The 14060-nt window shown below is 34.1% G+C and overlaps 2 protein-coding genes across 3 annotated transcripts; one reads left to right on the forward strand and one right to left on the reverse strand.

Moving 5' to 3' along the window:
* Nucleotides 1-747: 747 nt before the first annotated feature.
* Nucleotides 748-2345, forward strand: LOC132039659 (stemmadenine O-acetyltransferase-like). Its single transcript, XM_059430160.1, has one exon. The coding sequence runs from the start codon at nt 776-778 to the stop codon at nt 2216-2218; it is 1443 nt and encodes a 480-aa protein (XP_059286143.1). The 5' UTR covers nt 748-775; the 3' UTR covers nt 2219-2345.
* Nucleotides 2346-4049: 1704 nt separating this feature from the next.
* LOC132039011 (lipid droplet phospholipase 1) lies at nt 4050-13767 on the reverse strand. 2 transcript variants are annotated; one of them, XM_059429539.1, is made up of 10 exons: nt 13209-13767; nt 8877-8944; nt 8084-8154; nt 7222-7476; nt 6343-6506; nt 5949-6004; nt 5618-5670; nt 5418-5523; nt 4524-4621; nt 4050-4327 (listed from the first exon to the last, which is right to left on the reverse strand). In XM_059429539.1, exons 1-10 carry the CDS (start codon nt 13541-13543, stop codon nt 4256-4258), a joined length of 1278 nt encoding a protein of 425 aa, XP_059285522.1. In that variant the 5' UTR covers nt 13544-13767; the 3' UTR covers nt 4050-4255. The 2 variants fall into 2 exon arrangements, with proteins under 2 accessions (XP_059285522.1, XP_059285523.1); XM_059429540.1 differs by lacking the exon at nt 13209-13767 and adding an exon at nt 11923-12161.
* Nucleotides 13768-14060: the final 293 nt, after the last annotated feature.

Genomic DNA, 14060 nt, shown 5'->3' on the forward strand with positions numbered 1-14060 from the left:
CCTATGACAAGGACTTAAAAGGAGTATTTCTTATTCTTAATTCGCAGTGTTCCTTGTAGTATTTGTCTCCTCATGGAAGAAGAAGATTCCTTGTCACATTAAAAGATTCCCGAAACTTTTTAAAATATCAGTGCAATTTAACCCGCTGTAGAAAATTACTGCCTTATTTTCCAGATTACCAATTCCACTTGTTATGACTTGTGAGTACTATCTACCATTGTCTTGAAAAATTTACACCGACAGTGTATAGAAGTTAAACTCAGTCAGCTATATAAGCAAGAAACAAGCTACATTCTTCTCTTACATGTTCAAGAGAAGACTTTGTTTTACTAGAAAATGCTGAATATAAAACATAGTTTAACATCTTATTCAGTTAGGATTTAACTTACATTCGCCAACAGTACAATGAAAATTTTATACTATCAGTGCAATTTAACATATTGTAGAAGGTTACTGCCTTATTTTCTGGATTACTAATTCCACTTGTTATGAGTAATTATCTGCCATTATTCTAGAAAATTTTACACTATTAGTGTATAGAAGTTAAACTCGGTCACTTATATAAGCAAGAAACAAGGTAAATTCTTCTCTTACATGTTAAAAAAAATGAAATATTTACACTATCTACGGGATTTAACCGGCTATAGAAGGTCGCTGTCTTATTTTTCAGATTATTAATTCCACTTGTTATGGGTCATTATCCGGCATTTTTGACAAAAAATTTACACTATTAATGTATAAAAGCTAAACTCAGTCACTTATATAAACACCAAATATGCTACATATTTCTCTTACATGTTCAAGAGAAAAAATGAAAATTGCCAAGATTTGTGAAGAGCTTATCAAGCCATCATCCCCAACTCCAACTGAACTTAGAGGCCACAAAATCTCTTTCATAGATGAAATAATACCTCATTCATCAATTCCACTCATTTTGTTCTACAAAAAGAGTGAAACCATCACACAATCACAAATATGCAACCACTTAAAGACTTCACTCTCACAAACTTTAACTCAATTTTACCCTTTGGCTGGAAGAATGAAATCCCAATATTCAATTGATTGCAATGATCAAGGAGTTTACTATCAAGAATCCCAAGTGGATACTTCACTTTTAGACATCATCAAGAATCCAAATGCCAATGAACTGGTCCAACTAACACCTTATAATTCAGATGGCACCACATCAAATTTTCAAGAACTTTTAGCCATTCAAGTTAACTTATTTAATTGTGGTGGCATAGCAATTAGTATCTCCATTTCACATAAAATTAGTGATGGTTCTAGCCTTTGCACGTTCATCAAGAATTGGTGCAATGCAAGTGAAGGATTAAGAAGCAACAACAAATGTTGCACAGACTCTCCAGAAATGTTGCCGCACCCGACTACTTATGGAGGATCTGATACGCACCCATCGGCATTTTTGAAGAGTTCGAGCAACATAAGCAACAACAAGGTAAGAAAAGACTCGATTTTCATTTCCTTGTCATCATTTTTTCCATCGAGAGGGACAACTGATGACACACCAGACGAAAAGTACGTAGCAATTCAGCCAGTACCTGAAAAGCTAGCAGTAAAAAGATTCATTTTTACTGCCTCAAATATAGCTAAAATGAAGGCTAAGTTGATCAATTATGGTTACAATGAAAACACGACACGTGTAGAAGTAATTATAGCTTTATTATGGAAATGTTTCGTGGCTGCAAAAGGGTGTAACACTGTTGCAGCTATCCCAGTGAATATAAGACAAAGGATAGTTCCACCCTTGCCTAAAAATTCATTTGGTAACTTTTTCTTAGTAGCAAGTGCTATAGCAAATGTGGAAAATAATTGGTTTTCTTTGGTTGGGAAAATAAAGAATGCAATTGGGAGAATTGATGGTAATTACGTGGAGAATATTCAAGGAGAGAATGGTTTTGAGTTTGTTAAGAGTAATTTTAACCAAATTGGAACATTGATTATGAGTCAAGGGGATAACGTTCAAGTATTAAGAATTGTAAGTTGGTGTAATTTTCCAATTAACGAAGCAAACTTTGGATGGGGTGAGTCTATTTTGACTATTGTGGCAATTACTGGGGTAAAAGATAATATTGTTTTATTGGATTCTGTAAAATTTCCTGGTGGAATTGAAGCTTGGGTTGTTATGGCTGATCAAGAAATGGCATTGTTTGAATTGGACGAGGAGTTGCAAGATTTTACTTCATTAGATGCAAGTTAATAAGCTTTTTATTTTGTCTAATAAGTTGTCACCCTAATTGAAGTTGATCTTTTACAAATCAAGATATGTATTGGTGATTATGCAAGTCAACATTCAGATTGAATATATGAATCATTGTTAAAATTCATCTGTTTTCTTTCTTATTTGTTTTGCTATTTATCCACATGGAAAGTTAAAATATTTCTTTTGTCTATACTAGTCTAATTTGTAGAAATAAATAAGTTAATTATCATTAGTGGTGGATAAGCAGGACAATGTAATATAAACATATAATAATGCTAAGAGGGGGTACTCTCCAAATTTGTCACTTTCCTCAAGGAAATTAGGTAAGAAATATGCATGTTGGTTTAGTTTTGGTTGTATGGTTGGCATAATAGTATAGTATAGTACAATAATGTCAATATTCTATAAAATTTATGCATTGGCTATCCTTCTCAAAGTACATAAATAAACAAAATAAAAAATGTCTAAAACAAATATAAATAAAACTTACTTTTTTTTTTAAAAAAAAAAAAGACTAACTCGTACAATGACACAAACAATTAGTATTTTGTTCCTGCAGATGCGAAACGCACGTATAAAAATGAAGTAGTCTAGGTACGAAATGCTTTACTCTCAAAGTGAGACTTTCCGACACGAATTCGAACTAGTCGGATCTCGAAGGATATCCACCCCATATATAGAATCAAAAAGAGAAAACGGATGTTTTTGTACATATTGCTTATTTAATTTGGGACACTTTAACTTTATACTAACACATCTCCCCCTTATATGTTTTAACTTTTATTAGGAAGCGCTTAACCCAATCTTTGAGATTTTCGGTGCCGAATTTAGATTTAATCAGACTCTAATATAAGTACCAGATACGTTCTCTTTTTCATTAGTTTGCCACGCATCTGTATTATATTCAAGATTAATGGGCACTCTAAATGGAAATATTAGTTTGTTTTAATCTATGTACACAAATCAAGACATGCCTAATTATAGACCACTCAATCAGACAAGTCCCAAATTTTCTTTTCAGAAAAGTTAACATTGCTTTGAGAACTCTGAAACTGAGATGCTGTGGAGAGACTTAATAACTATAACTATAGCATGCATGCCACTCACTCATAGCATTACTATACCTTCCTATTTATAGCGGGTTGGTTATTTGTCAGCACCATGATGCATTTGGAAGCCTTCAGCCAAACAAGTATTTTTACAGAGAACTGACAAAAAATTCCATTAACTACTGGCCGTTTTGATCCAAAAAATAACTGCGTATCTCACTTCAGAAACATTAAAAAGTCTGAAGAAAAAAATTACAAAGTCTCGCCAGCCATTCTCTCCACAATTTCAACTACTAGCCAACCACCATGTTAATGTCTTTGATTCATTCAAAATTCACCACATAATTCAAATTCTCCCTAGACCTCAATATGATCAAACAAGAGAAAGCACCGTTCACAAGCAAATTATTTATATATAGCACACAACGTCGACAATAACAACAATAAAAACGCCTAAGAACAATAAACGCCTGGATGCCAGCAAGCTTTTATATAAAGCACATACAACATCAACAACAAAAACACCTCATACCAAACAGTTTTCATATAGAGCATACAACATCGATCAACAACAAGAAGAATGCCTCAATCCACAAGAGTCCTTTGAAACATAAAACAATAACAATGAGAATATGACTTCTTCATGATAGGGAAGTATCAGCTTTGGAAGAACAATAGGAGAAGGTGCCTTTGTGGAGGTTAAACTCACCATTGATCTCGCCAATAACAATGTCAATGGCGAAAAGGTAGAAATCCATCAACAAAATAAAGTGCAAATGAAAGAAAATGAGAAAATATATTGCAAAAATTCTGATCAACGAAAATCTTGTGAGGTTCTTGAAGATACATTCACACATGATATACATACAAGACACCAATTTCGTGGCTATGCTTGTGACTAGGACTTAGCAAATGGAGTACCATAGGTGTTACTGATAAGTTAAAGGAGCCATCACAAAGACAGCCAATCCTCGATGACAGAAACTTAGAGATGGAAATTATCTATCATATGTTCAATCACATCTGCGCCATCTGAATTTAGCCAATAGGTCTTCACCTAAATTAAACAAAAAATAATAATAATAAGCACAATAGAACACTAGAAAGAGATTTCAAGAAGACAATGATACAAAATTCACATTTTAGTTGCTAAGGGGTGTTTAACACGCCAAAGTATGAGGAAAAATATATGTTATAGTACATGTTGCTTGACTATAGAAAGTATCAGCCACAATAATGAACCTAAAGCTTGCCTGGATAGTATTGTGTGCAACATATCGTTGTCTGCTTTCATGAAAGCTAACATCAATTCGTTCCCATGGCACTTGCGTAAGGCCTTCAATCATCTCCTCTATATAGGCAAAAGAAAGGTTCTATGACAACACCAATGACGCAAAAGTCGTGCAGCAAATAAAAAAATACCAGACTATTACTGAAAGAAGAAAAAGGAAGGACAAAAGAAGAGTTGAATACTGAATAAAATGTACTATTTGTCAATAAGATGCTAGTAAATCAACGAAGTCCTCTTCTAAAATCTCTGGGAGCATCATGCCAAAAGAATGAATAGCCTTATGACCTAATTTTGCTATTAATTACATTAATCTGTCTGAAGAATAAATAAAGGACTAAATAGATCGACTATCACAAACAATCTGCATTATTACTATTCTTATATATGAACAAATGAAGGATAGTCCAGAAAACAGTCGAAAGGACCTCAGTTTCCCAAGTTTTATTATCAATTTAACGAGTAATTCTAATTGGAAAATTTTCAATATAAAGTATTTTAAGAAGTTAAAATAGATTAAAAAGAGCGTTGCTGGCATCCTACTGCTCAAAATTCTGTGCATATCAGGATTTACTTCTGAAGTTTTTTTTTTTAAATGAAATAATACTATTAAAGGATAACTTAAGGGATGATATCAAACAATTTTCTGCCTGTGGGACCAGAAAGCATTACTGATCTCCAATAAGAAATAATATATATCATAACCTTTAGTACCGAAAACGTGTGATGCACGTGTTAACTAGAGTTAAAGTAAAAGATGGAGTAAGTTTTTGTTATTATGATTACTTTATGTTCATTTAATTTCTTTTGAGTGGGGGCTGGGGCATGCTTCAAAAATAGAAGTAAAGGGTTTACAAACCTTCTAAATCATCCATTTTCTTCGCTTCCAGTGAAGATACTTTATCGTAAACCTTCTCAACGTTTACGATATGTGGGTATTTCTGATCCTTTATTTGAAGGTTAGACTGGAGAAGCATGAAAAGAAACCCATTTACATATACAAGAAGAACAAATTAATACTCTTAACAGATAATGAAGATCAGTCAACTGAATATCAACCTTTGGAAGTTCATTCTGACGGCGGATTGACGATGTTCTCCATCCAACAACATCTTAGAGATGAGTTAAAGATAAAAATAATTCCAGTTCCAGTAAATTCCATATAATCATATGTCATGTAGAAGCTGGTACTACAGTCTCCACATGGTACGTAGAACCAAATAGCCCTAGAAAAAGGTTAAGACAAAGGGTTCTAGTTTTACTAGCCTATATATTAACTATTGGGAGGTTTGCAATCAGAAAAAGTTCAGACTATACGAACTGTATTTGTGTATTTAACGCATATAAATTATAAAGAGGCCTGAAAAGCAAAATTGAACTCATAGGATACGGTCATAGTTTGCGTTTGCATATGCCACTCGACGCTTAAATGAGCGTAATCCTGACCTATACAGAAAGCCAAAGACAATGTTACAAGATAATGCATTTGCCACTTCCTCTAATAGAGAAAAAAAATTACTCCCTGGGTTTCAATTTGTTTGTCTTAGTTTGACTGGAGATGAAGTCTAAGAAAGTGAAGAATCCTTTTGAATTGAATCTTTGTGTCTTAAGCTAAAGATATGTATAATGTACTAAAATGCCCTTTAATCTTGTGGTCTTAAACATGTCATGTGGGATGTTGAAATTAAAGAGTTGTCAAATAAGGAAAGAGGCATTGTTTTTGAACTAAAAAGGAAAGTAAGACGAACAAATTGAAACAGAGGAAGTATTAAAGTTGTACTGACATGAACTTGAGATCATCTGAATCATTGACCATCCTAAGGAGAAGAGGAGGCTTCCCATTATCTTTATCAGTGAGGAATAGATGCTTTCCAGATCTCCCGACAATCCAGTGAGCAGTTTGTGATGCCCCTTTCTCCAGCAAAGGGAGACCGCAGAGAAGTGGCAGCTGGATAAAAAGAGAAAAATTACAAAGAGAAGCACAATTAGTATAGTCTTTCAAGGTAAAAAATAAAGACAGGTATGCTCGCAAAGGAAGGACGGAGACAAATTTTTTTCTTGTTACCGAAGCGATTCCACCCCCCTCCAACAAAACAAAAAGAAAAATAACCAGAAAAGATGGTGATCATCCTTCTCTAATGAAGTTGCTTGCTTTAGTAATTTAGTCGGTAAAAATGGGAGCAATCAGAAAAAGTTAAATGAACAACTAATATCCACTAGTCCCAAGAATAAAACTTGAAAATGGAAGCCGCATACATATTTCCTTATGTGAAGCTTCTAATAGCTGCCTATGCTTTGCCTAACTGAACTGCATTTTCAGTAATTAAGCATTTGAAGTAGAATCACAACAATGAAGTTCGAAATCCAGATAGTACTCCCTCTATCTCAATTTATGTGACTCTTTCCTTTTTAGTCAGTCCTATAATGAATGACACATTTCTACATTTAGTAACAATTAAAATGTCTATTCTACCCTTAATGAGATGATTTATAAAACACAAATGTCTATGGCTTGTTTTCGACCACAAGTTTCAAAAGTCTTCCTTTCATTCTTAAACTCCGTGCCTAGTCAAACACCTTCATATAAATTGGGACGGAAGGAGTAATAGCTAAGGTTACAGAAAAAATCAACCATTCAAGAAACTGTGAGATAGTGGAATTACCTGCTTATGCCCTCTTGAGCCCAGATGCGGGGTTGCAACTGTTATGAAGTTCACAGGTTCCAATCCAGCAACAGTTTCTTCAAAAGACACATTCCCTTCCCTGATTAGGCAGGAGCCATTAAGATCAACTATTTCTGTTTTCGTTGGACGTTCGTACAGCCTCCCAATAGCATATCTTGCTACGAGGCCACCCAAGGAGTGAGCAACAAAAGAGATCTTGCGCACCCCAGGCCACCGTTTGATCACATCCTCCACCTGCTCTATAAAGCAGCAGGTTTTTTCCAAGCCTCAAATTACTTATTCTAACAGACTTATGCTAAAACAGTATACATTCCCTAAGAACGACAAAATGACAAAAATGGTCCCTTATATTTGGGGATAGGTTCAAAATAGTCCCGGTATTGGTCCTTTAAGTTTGTCAAAAATTGACACTTTTGGTCTCCGTCAAACATTTAACGAACTTTGTCTGTTAGATTTTGACGGGAACTGTGGTCCCATCAAATCCTAGAAACTGCAACACAAAAAACTATACCAGACAATACATAATAGACCAAAAATAACAAAAATTGCATCGAAAAAAACACACCAAACTCTAGAAAAGGACCAAAAATAGCAAAAACATATACCTCCAAATGTGAGTTCCTGCTAAATCCTTTTCTTTTCACAGATCTCAAATCTATCGGACATAGGCCGTAAAATATTTAACAAAGTGCTAACTTTTGACAAACTTAAAGGAACAAAACCGTCCAGAGCATACTTTAGGGACCATTTTGAACCTTCCCAAACATAAGGGACTATTTTTGTCATTTTCTCTCGTAAGAAGTAAGAACCTATAAATATCAGAAAGCCATTAGCGAAGTACCTCTTTTGCAAGTCTCTCGCCCATCTGGTCAACACCATCAAAGGTCAACCTAGAAGAATTGCGCTCACTACCTGGTAAGTCACAAGGTCTTATCGTCAGTTCAAACAACTTTAGTTCATCTCAATGGCTAAGATATGCAACGATCAATCGCCATCACAAAATACATAGAAAGGAAGAAAAATCAAAATCTTGGATAGTATTATTAAAGGCACAATTGAGCTGTACTTAAGCCTTAAAATTTACTTCAATGCAGGATGTGAAATTTGCCTCACTTAAGCAGCAATGCAGGCACTTATGCGCTAACTAGTGTTTTCGCTTTATGGGCTATTTTCTGAAGATTTTACCTATCACCCCAACAAGATGGAAAGATAATATTGGTAATGTGTAACAATGTTTCTAATGTAGATCTCCGATATAGCAAGATGTAAGCTATATGCATAACCTACTAGTTTGTCACAACATAAAGTGATACAGTCCAACTGTAACTTATGCAAACCAATTGATAAATTCCAACTTCACATTTACCCTGAGATTGATATCAAAAGTCCCCACTTAATTGCCAAATTATACTGACCAAGGAACTTACATATTATCCGCAACGATGCCTAATACCCTATTCATGAGATCACCATGACGAACTTTTCAAAAGTTCCTACAAACATTCCATATGCATTTCATCTAAGTAGTAGACCCAAAGTATCAAATATTTGTACAGGATAAGATGCACCCACGCAAATAAATAACAGTCAGATGGACTGCGTATGAAATTGATTATCATTAAAGTTGAACTTACAGTGAACAACAATTTTATCAGGGAGCCTTTTGACAAATTGCTCAGCCGCATATCTCCAATCTGCAGAACTGCAAAGGCAGCAGAAATAAACTATTCAAAAATTTGCGTAAGTGTCCTTATAAGATTTTCTTGGTTTCCTATTACACTCTAATTTCAGCGCTTGTAAGAAATGGCATGACAACTAAGTGTCAATTAAAATCAACATTATCCCTCAAATTCAAATTAAAAAACTGATGTTTTTTTCTAAATTTTCTAAGTTACATTTACAACTTTGGTTGGTCTTTTTTGCTTGTTTATTCCATTTCTTATCGTCTTCTGAAATTTTTGCAGTTATATATTATAACATGGACTCTCTGTATGGAAGTCCAAAGATATTGTTGCAAAAGCCATCAATACATCATATTTCACACCATTACTTCTTTTTAAGCTTTAATTATACAGAAATATGCTCCTCGCCCCTCTCAATTTTGATTAACGGTGGCCCTGCTGGTTTATTTTCCCCATAAAAAGGACTAAGGCACGGAGATCCCCTCTCCCCCTTTCTATTTATTTTGGATATGGAAGGCCTCATCCAAATGCTTGATAAAGCCAACCAACTGCACTGGTTGGAGGGTTTTAAAGTGGGAAACACAATTGGAAACTCAATATATATCTGTCATCTGCCTAAGGCAGATGATACCCTTATCTTCGGTACAAAACAACAAAATACCGATTATAGTCCCACAAGTGGGGTCTGGGGAGGGTGCGGTGTACACAGACCTTACCCCTACCTTTGTGGGGTAGGCACCCTTATATGTGAAGCTAAAAAAACTCAAGTCCTATATCTCAACATGACACTCTTGATCTTTGAAGCTATTTCTGGACTGTATATGAACAGGTTCAAGAGTATTATATATCCAGTTGCAGTCTCTAACTTGAAGGAGCTCGCAGAGCTAATGGGATATAGCGTGGGATCTTTTCCGCAACATATCTGGGTCTACCATTGCGGGCAAGATTCAAGTCTGCAGAAATATGGACTTGTGCGGTAGACTGGTAGAGAAATTTGAGAAAAAACTAGCTTCCTGGCAAATGCAGAATTTTCTTTTGGGACAGATTATACAATAAGAGCATGGTAATGAAATGGCATTTACAATAAGAGCTTTGACGGGACATCTACTCCAAATCATGCCCTTAAGGCTAAGTGTTTACTTAATGTTTTTACTTGGTTCAATTAGACCCCTGTAACTAGTTGTGATCAATTTTTGGATTGTGTCTGCTCTTTAGTTTTAACAAAGTTTTTTGTACATGAGCAGACTCGCTCTTTTGTTTGTATCCTTTTTTGTTATGCATCTTCTTGATGCCTTCTGATGAAATCCTCTTACGTCATTAAAAAAAACGTAAGTATAAGGTATCACTGTTATGAACCAACACTTTCTTCCAGAAAGCTAAATATCAAATCCTCCTTCTCAGATATGATATCTACCACTACAAAGTTCAAATGCATGTGTCATGTCCTTCAATTTCTGATCCAAAAATATGCTTCTTAATGATGTTTCAGTACAACCATTTCTTATCTCTCTATATCAACCACCATTCAGAGCTTACCAAACCCAAATGAGCCCGTCATTATCACCACAATTTTTTTTTGATAAAAAAGATACACTTCAACATGTATCACTAGAACATGCATTTAAGTATCAAAGAGAAACAAAATTGGGAAAAAAGAAAGAAACTTTAGTTCCACCTAACTATCATTGTCACTAAAATCCTTAAAAGAACTGAAAACAATTATGCCAAAACAAAAGATTCAATCACTTATGTCAAAATCATATTTCACAAGTTAACAAATTCCGATAACAACCACATAGTATTACTGCATTAATAATCACAAACATATCTACAAAGATATCAACATGCTCCCAATCCCACTTCTTTTTACCTCCCAATGAATACAATCCTCTTTTTATTTTTGTAATAGAAAAGATACACTTCAGCACAAATGGCACTAAAATATGTATTTAAGTGCCAAAGAGAAACAAAAAAAGAGGAAAAAGAAAGAAACTATAGTTCCAGCTAACCATCATTGCCTCTAAAATCCTTAATACAAAGGCTAAATGATGCCAACACAAAGGATTCAAGAAAATCACCTATGCCAAAATCACAATTTAACGAAGTCTCCTATAATAACCACATAGTATTACTACATTAATAAAAACAAACATATCCATATAGACAGCAACATGCTCCCTAGAGCAATAATGGCACTACAACATGTTATTAAGTACCAAAGAGAAACAAAAAATGGTGGCAAAGATAGAAACTTTAGTTCCAGCCAACCATCATTTTCACTAAAATCCTTCATACAAATGCAAACAATGATACCAAAACAAAAGAATCAAGAAAATCACATATGTCAAAATCATACTACTCCCTCAGTTTCAATTTGTTGTCTTACTTTCCTTTTTAGTCTGTTTCAAAAAGAATGTCACTTTCTATATTTAGCAACTTTTTACACTCAATATCCTAATTGGCATATTTAAGACCCCAAGATTCAAAAGTCTTCTTCATTTTCTAAAACTCCATGCCGAGTCAAACTAAGACAAACAAATGGATGGAGTATTTCGCAATTTAGCAAATTCCTGTATTACTACATTAATAAACACAAACATGTCCTCAAAGACATCAACATGCTTCCTAATCCCACTTCATAAATTGAGAGAACATGAAAAAAATTCAACCTTTTTACCTCGCAATGAGATCATTGACCATGAAAACAAGAATCGAGTGAGTTGGGTTATGACCCGCTTTTTAGCCCATTTTAGCCCAACCCGTTTCAGCTCAAGTAATTTTTGGGCTGGTCATTGACCCGCCCATCTATCAACTCATCCCATTTTGACCCGCCCAAATTCAACACAACCCGCCCATTTTACACCCCTAGTCAAAATCATACTATTGCACAATTTAACAAAAATAACAACCACATAGTATGACAACATTAATAAACACAAACATATCCTCAAAGACATCAGACTGATAGTAAATGAAAATAAAAATTCAATCTTTTTACCTCCCAATGAGACCATTGACCATAACAACAAGATGTTCAGGCTGCAATTTTGCTTTAGCAGAAGCAGCATCAAACACATCTTCACCATAATTAACTGACTCAATTTCAACTTTTTGACCTTTTTTTAAACTATTCCTAAAACACTCTCTGCTTAATTTTCTCAACAATTCCATTTTTCCACTTTCATCAACCCACAATAGCCTACAATTATTGACACCCTAATTGTCAAATCTTGACTTTATCTTACTTTCCTTTTTAGTCTGTTTTAAAAAAGCATGCATCTTTCCTAATTTGACAACTCTTTAATTTCAACATCCCACATGGCATGTTTATAACCACAAGATTAAATGCCATTTCCGTACACTATACATATCTTTAGCTTAGGACGACAAGATTCAAAAGTCTTCCATACTTTCTTAAATTCCGTGCCGAGTCAAACTAAGACAAACAAATTGAAACTGAGAGACTATATCACAAGTTAACAAATTCCTATAACAACCACAGAGTATTACTACATTAATAAACATTAACAAACACAAACATAACCTCAAAGACATCAAATTGAGAGTATATGAAAATAAAAATTCAATCTTTTTACCTCCCAATGAGACCATTGACCATAACAACAAGATGTTCAGGCTAGCAGAAGCAGCATCAAACACATCTTCACCATCATTAACTGACTCAATTTCAACCTTTTGACCCTTTTTTAAACTATTCCTAAAACACCCTCTGCTTAATTTTCTCAATAATTCCATTTTTCCACTTTCATCAACCCACAACAACCTACAATTATTGCCACCCTTTTGGTCAAATCTTGATTTTGACTTTAAGGAGAAACTCAAAACTGAGCCAGAAAACTAGCAACTCTTGATTTTCCCACTTTCCTTTTTAGTCTGTTTAAAAAGAGTGCCTGTTTCCTAATTTGGCAACTCTTTAATTGATTTTCCCACTTTCCTTTTTAGTCTGTTTCAAAAAGAGTGCGTCTTTCCTCATTTGGAAACTCTTTAATTTTAACATCCCACGTGGCATGTTTATAACCACAAGATTAAAGGGCATTTTCGTACATTATACATATCTTTAACTTAAAACCACAAGAGCCAAAACTCTTACTTTCTTAAACTATGTGCTCAGTCAAACACATTCACAGGCACGGAGCGAGTACTATTTCACAATTTAACAAACTCCTATAACAACCACATAGTATTACAACATTAACAAACACAAACATATCCTCAAAGACATCAAACTGATAGTAAATGAAAATAAAAATTCAATCTTTTTACCTCCCAATAAGACCATTGACCATAACAACAAGATGTTCAGGCTGCAATTTTGCTTTAGCAGAAGCAGCATCAAACACATCTTCACCATCATTAACTGACTCAATTTCAACCTTCTGACCTTTTTTTAAACTATTCCTAAAACACCCTCTGTTTAATTTTCTCAATAATTCCATTTTTCCACTTTCATCAACCCACAATAACCTACAATTATTGCCACTCTTTTGGTCAAATCTTGATTTTGACTTTATAGAAAACTTCAAAAATGAGTTAGAAAATTGTGGGATTGAAATTATTGGGATCTTGGGCTTAAAGGGTTGCTTAATTTTGGTGATCATAAGTGAAAGATTAAGAAAAATAAATAAATGGGCATCAAGAAATGGTACTTTTTGGATTAAAAGTGTGAAAATATGGATTTTGTAGCAAAAATTATGAGGATTTTAACAAGTCAAGGTGTTGAATTATTGATTGAGAAATAAAAAGGAACATTTTTATTTAGAGAATTTGATGGTGAAGAGCAATTATGGCAGTTGAAGGGAAAAAGGAGGGCCTAAGTGAAAAAGGATGATTTTTATTGGACTGGTTTGTAAGGATTGTGTTTGTGAGAAATTAAATGGAGTTTATTGCCATTTTAAAAAAAATTATTAAAGTGGATAATTTGTATGGATTTATGATTGAGATAAATTAAATGGAGTTTATTGCCATTTTAAAAAAAAATTATTAAAGTGGATAATTTGTATGGATTTATGATTGAGATAAATTAAATGGAGTTTATTGCCATTTTAAAAAAAAAAATATTAAAGTGGATAATTTGTATGGATTTATGATTGAGATAAATTAAATGGAGTTTATTGC

The sequence above is a fragment of the Lycium ferocissimum genome, chromosome 12, assembly GCF_029784015.1.
Source record: "Lycium ferocissimum isolate CSIRO_LF1 chromosome 12, AGI_CSIRO_Lferr_CH_V1, whole genome shotgun sequence".
Taxonomy (NCBI): domain Eukaryota; kingdom Viridiplantae; phylum Streptophyta; class Magnoliopsida; order Solanales; family Solanaceae; genus Lycium; species Lycium ferocissimum.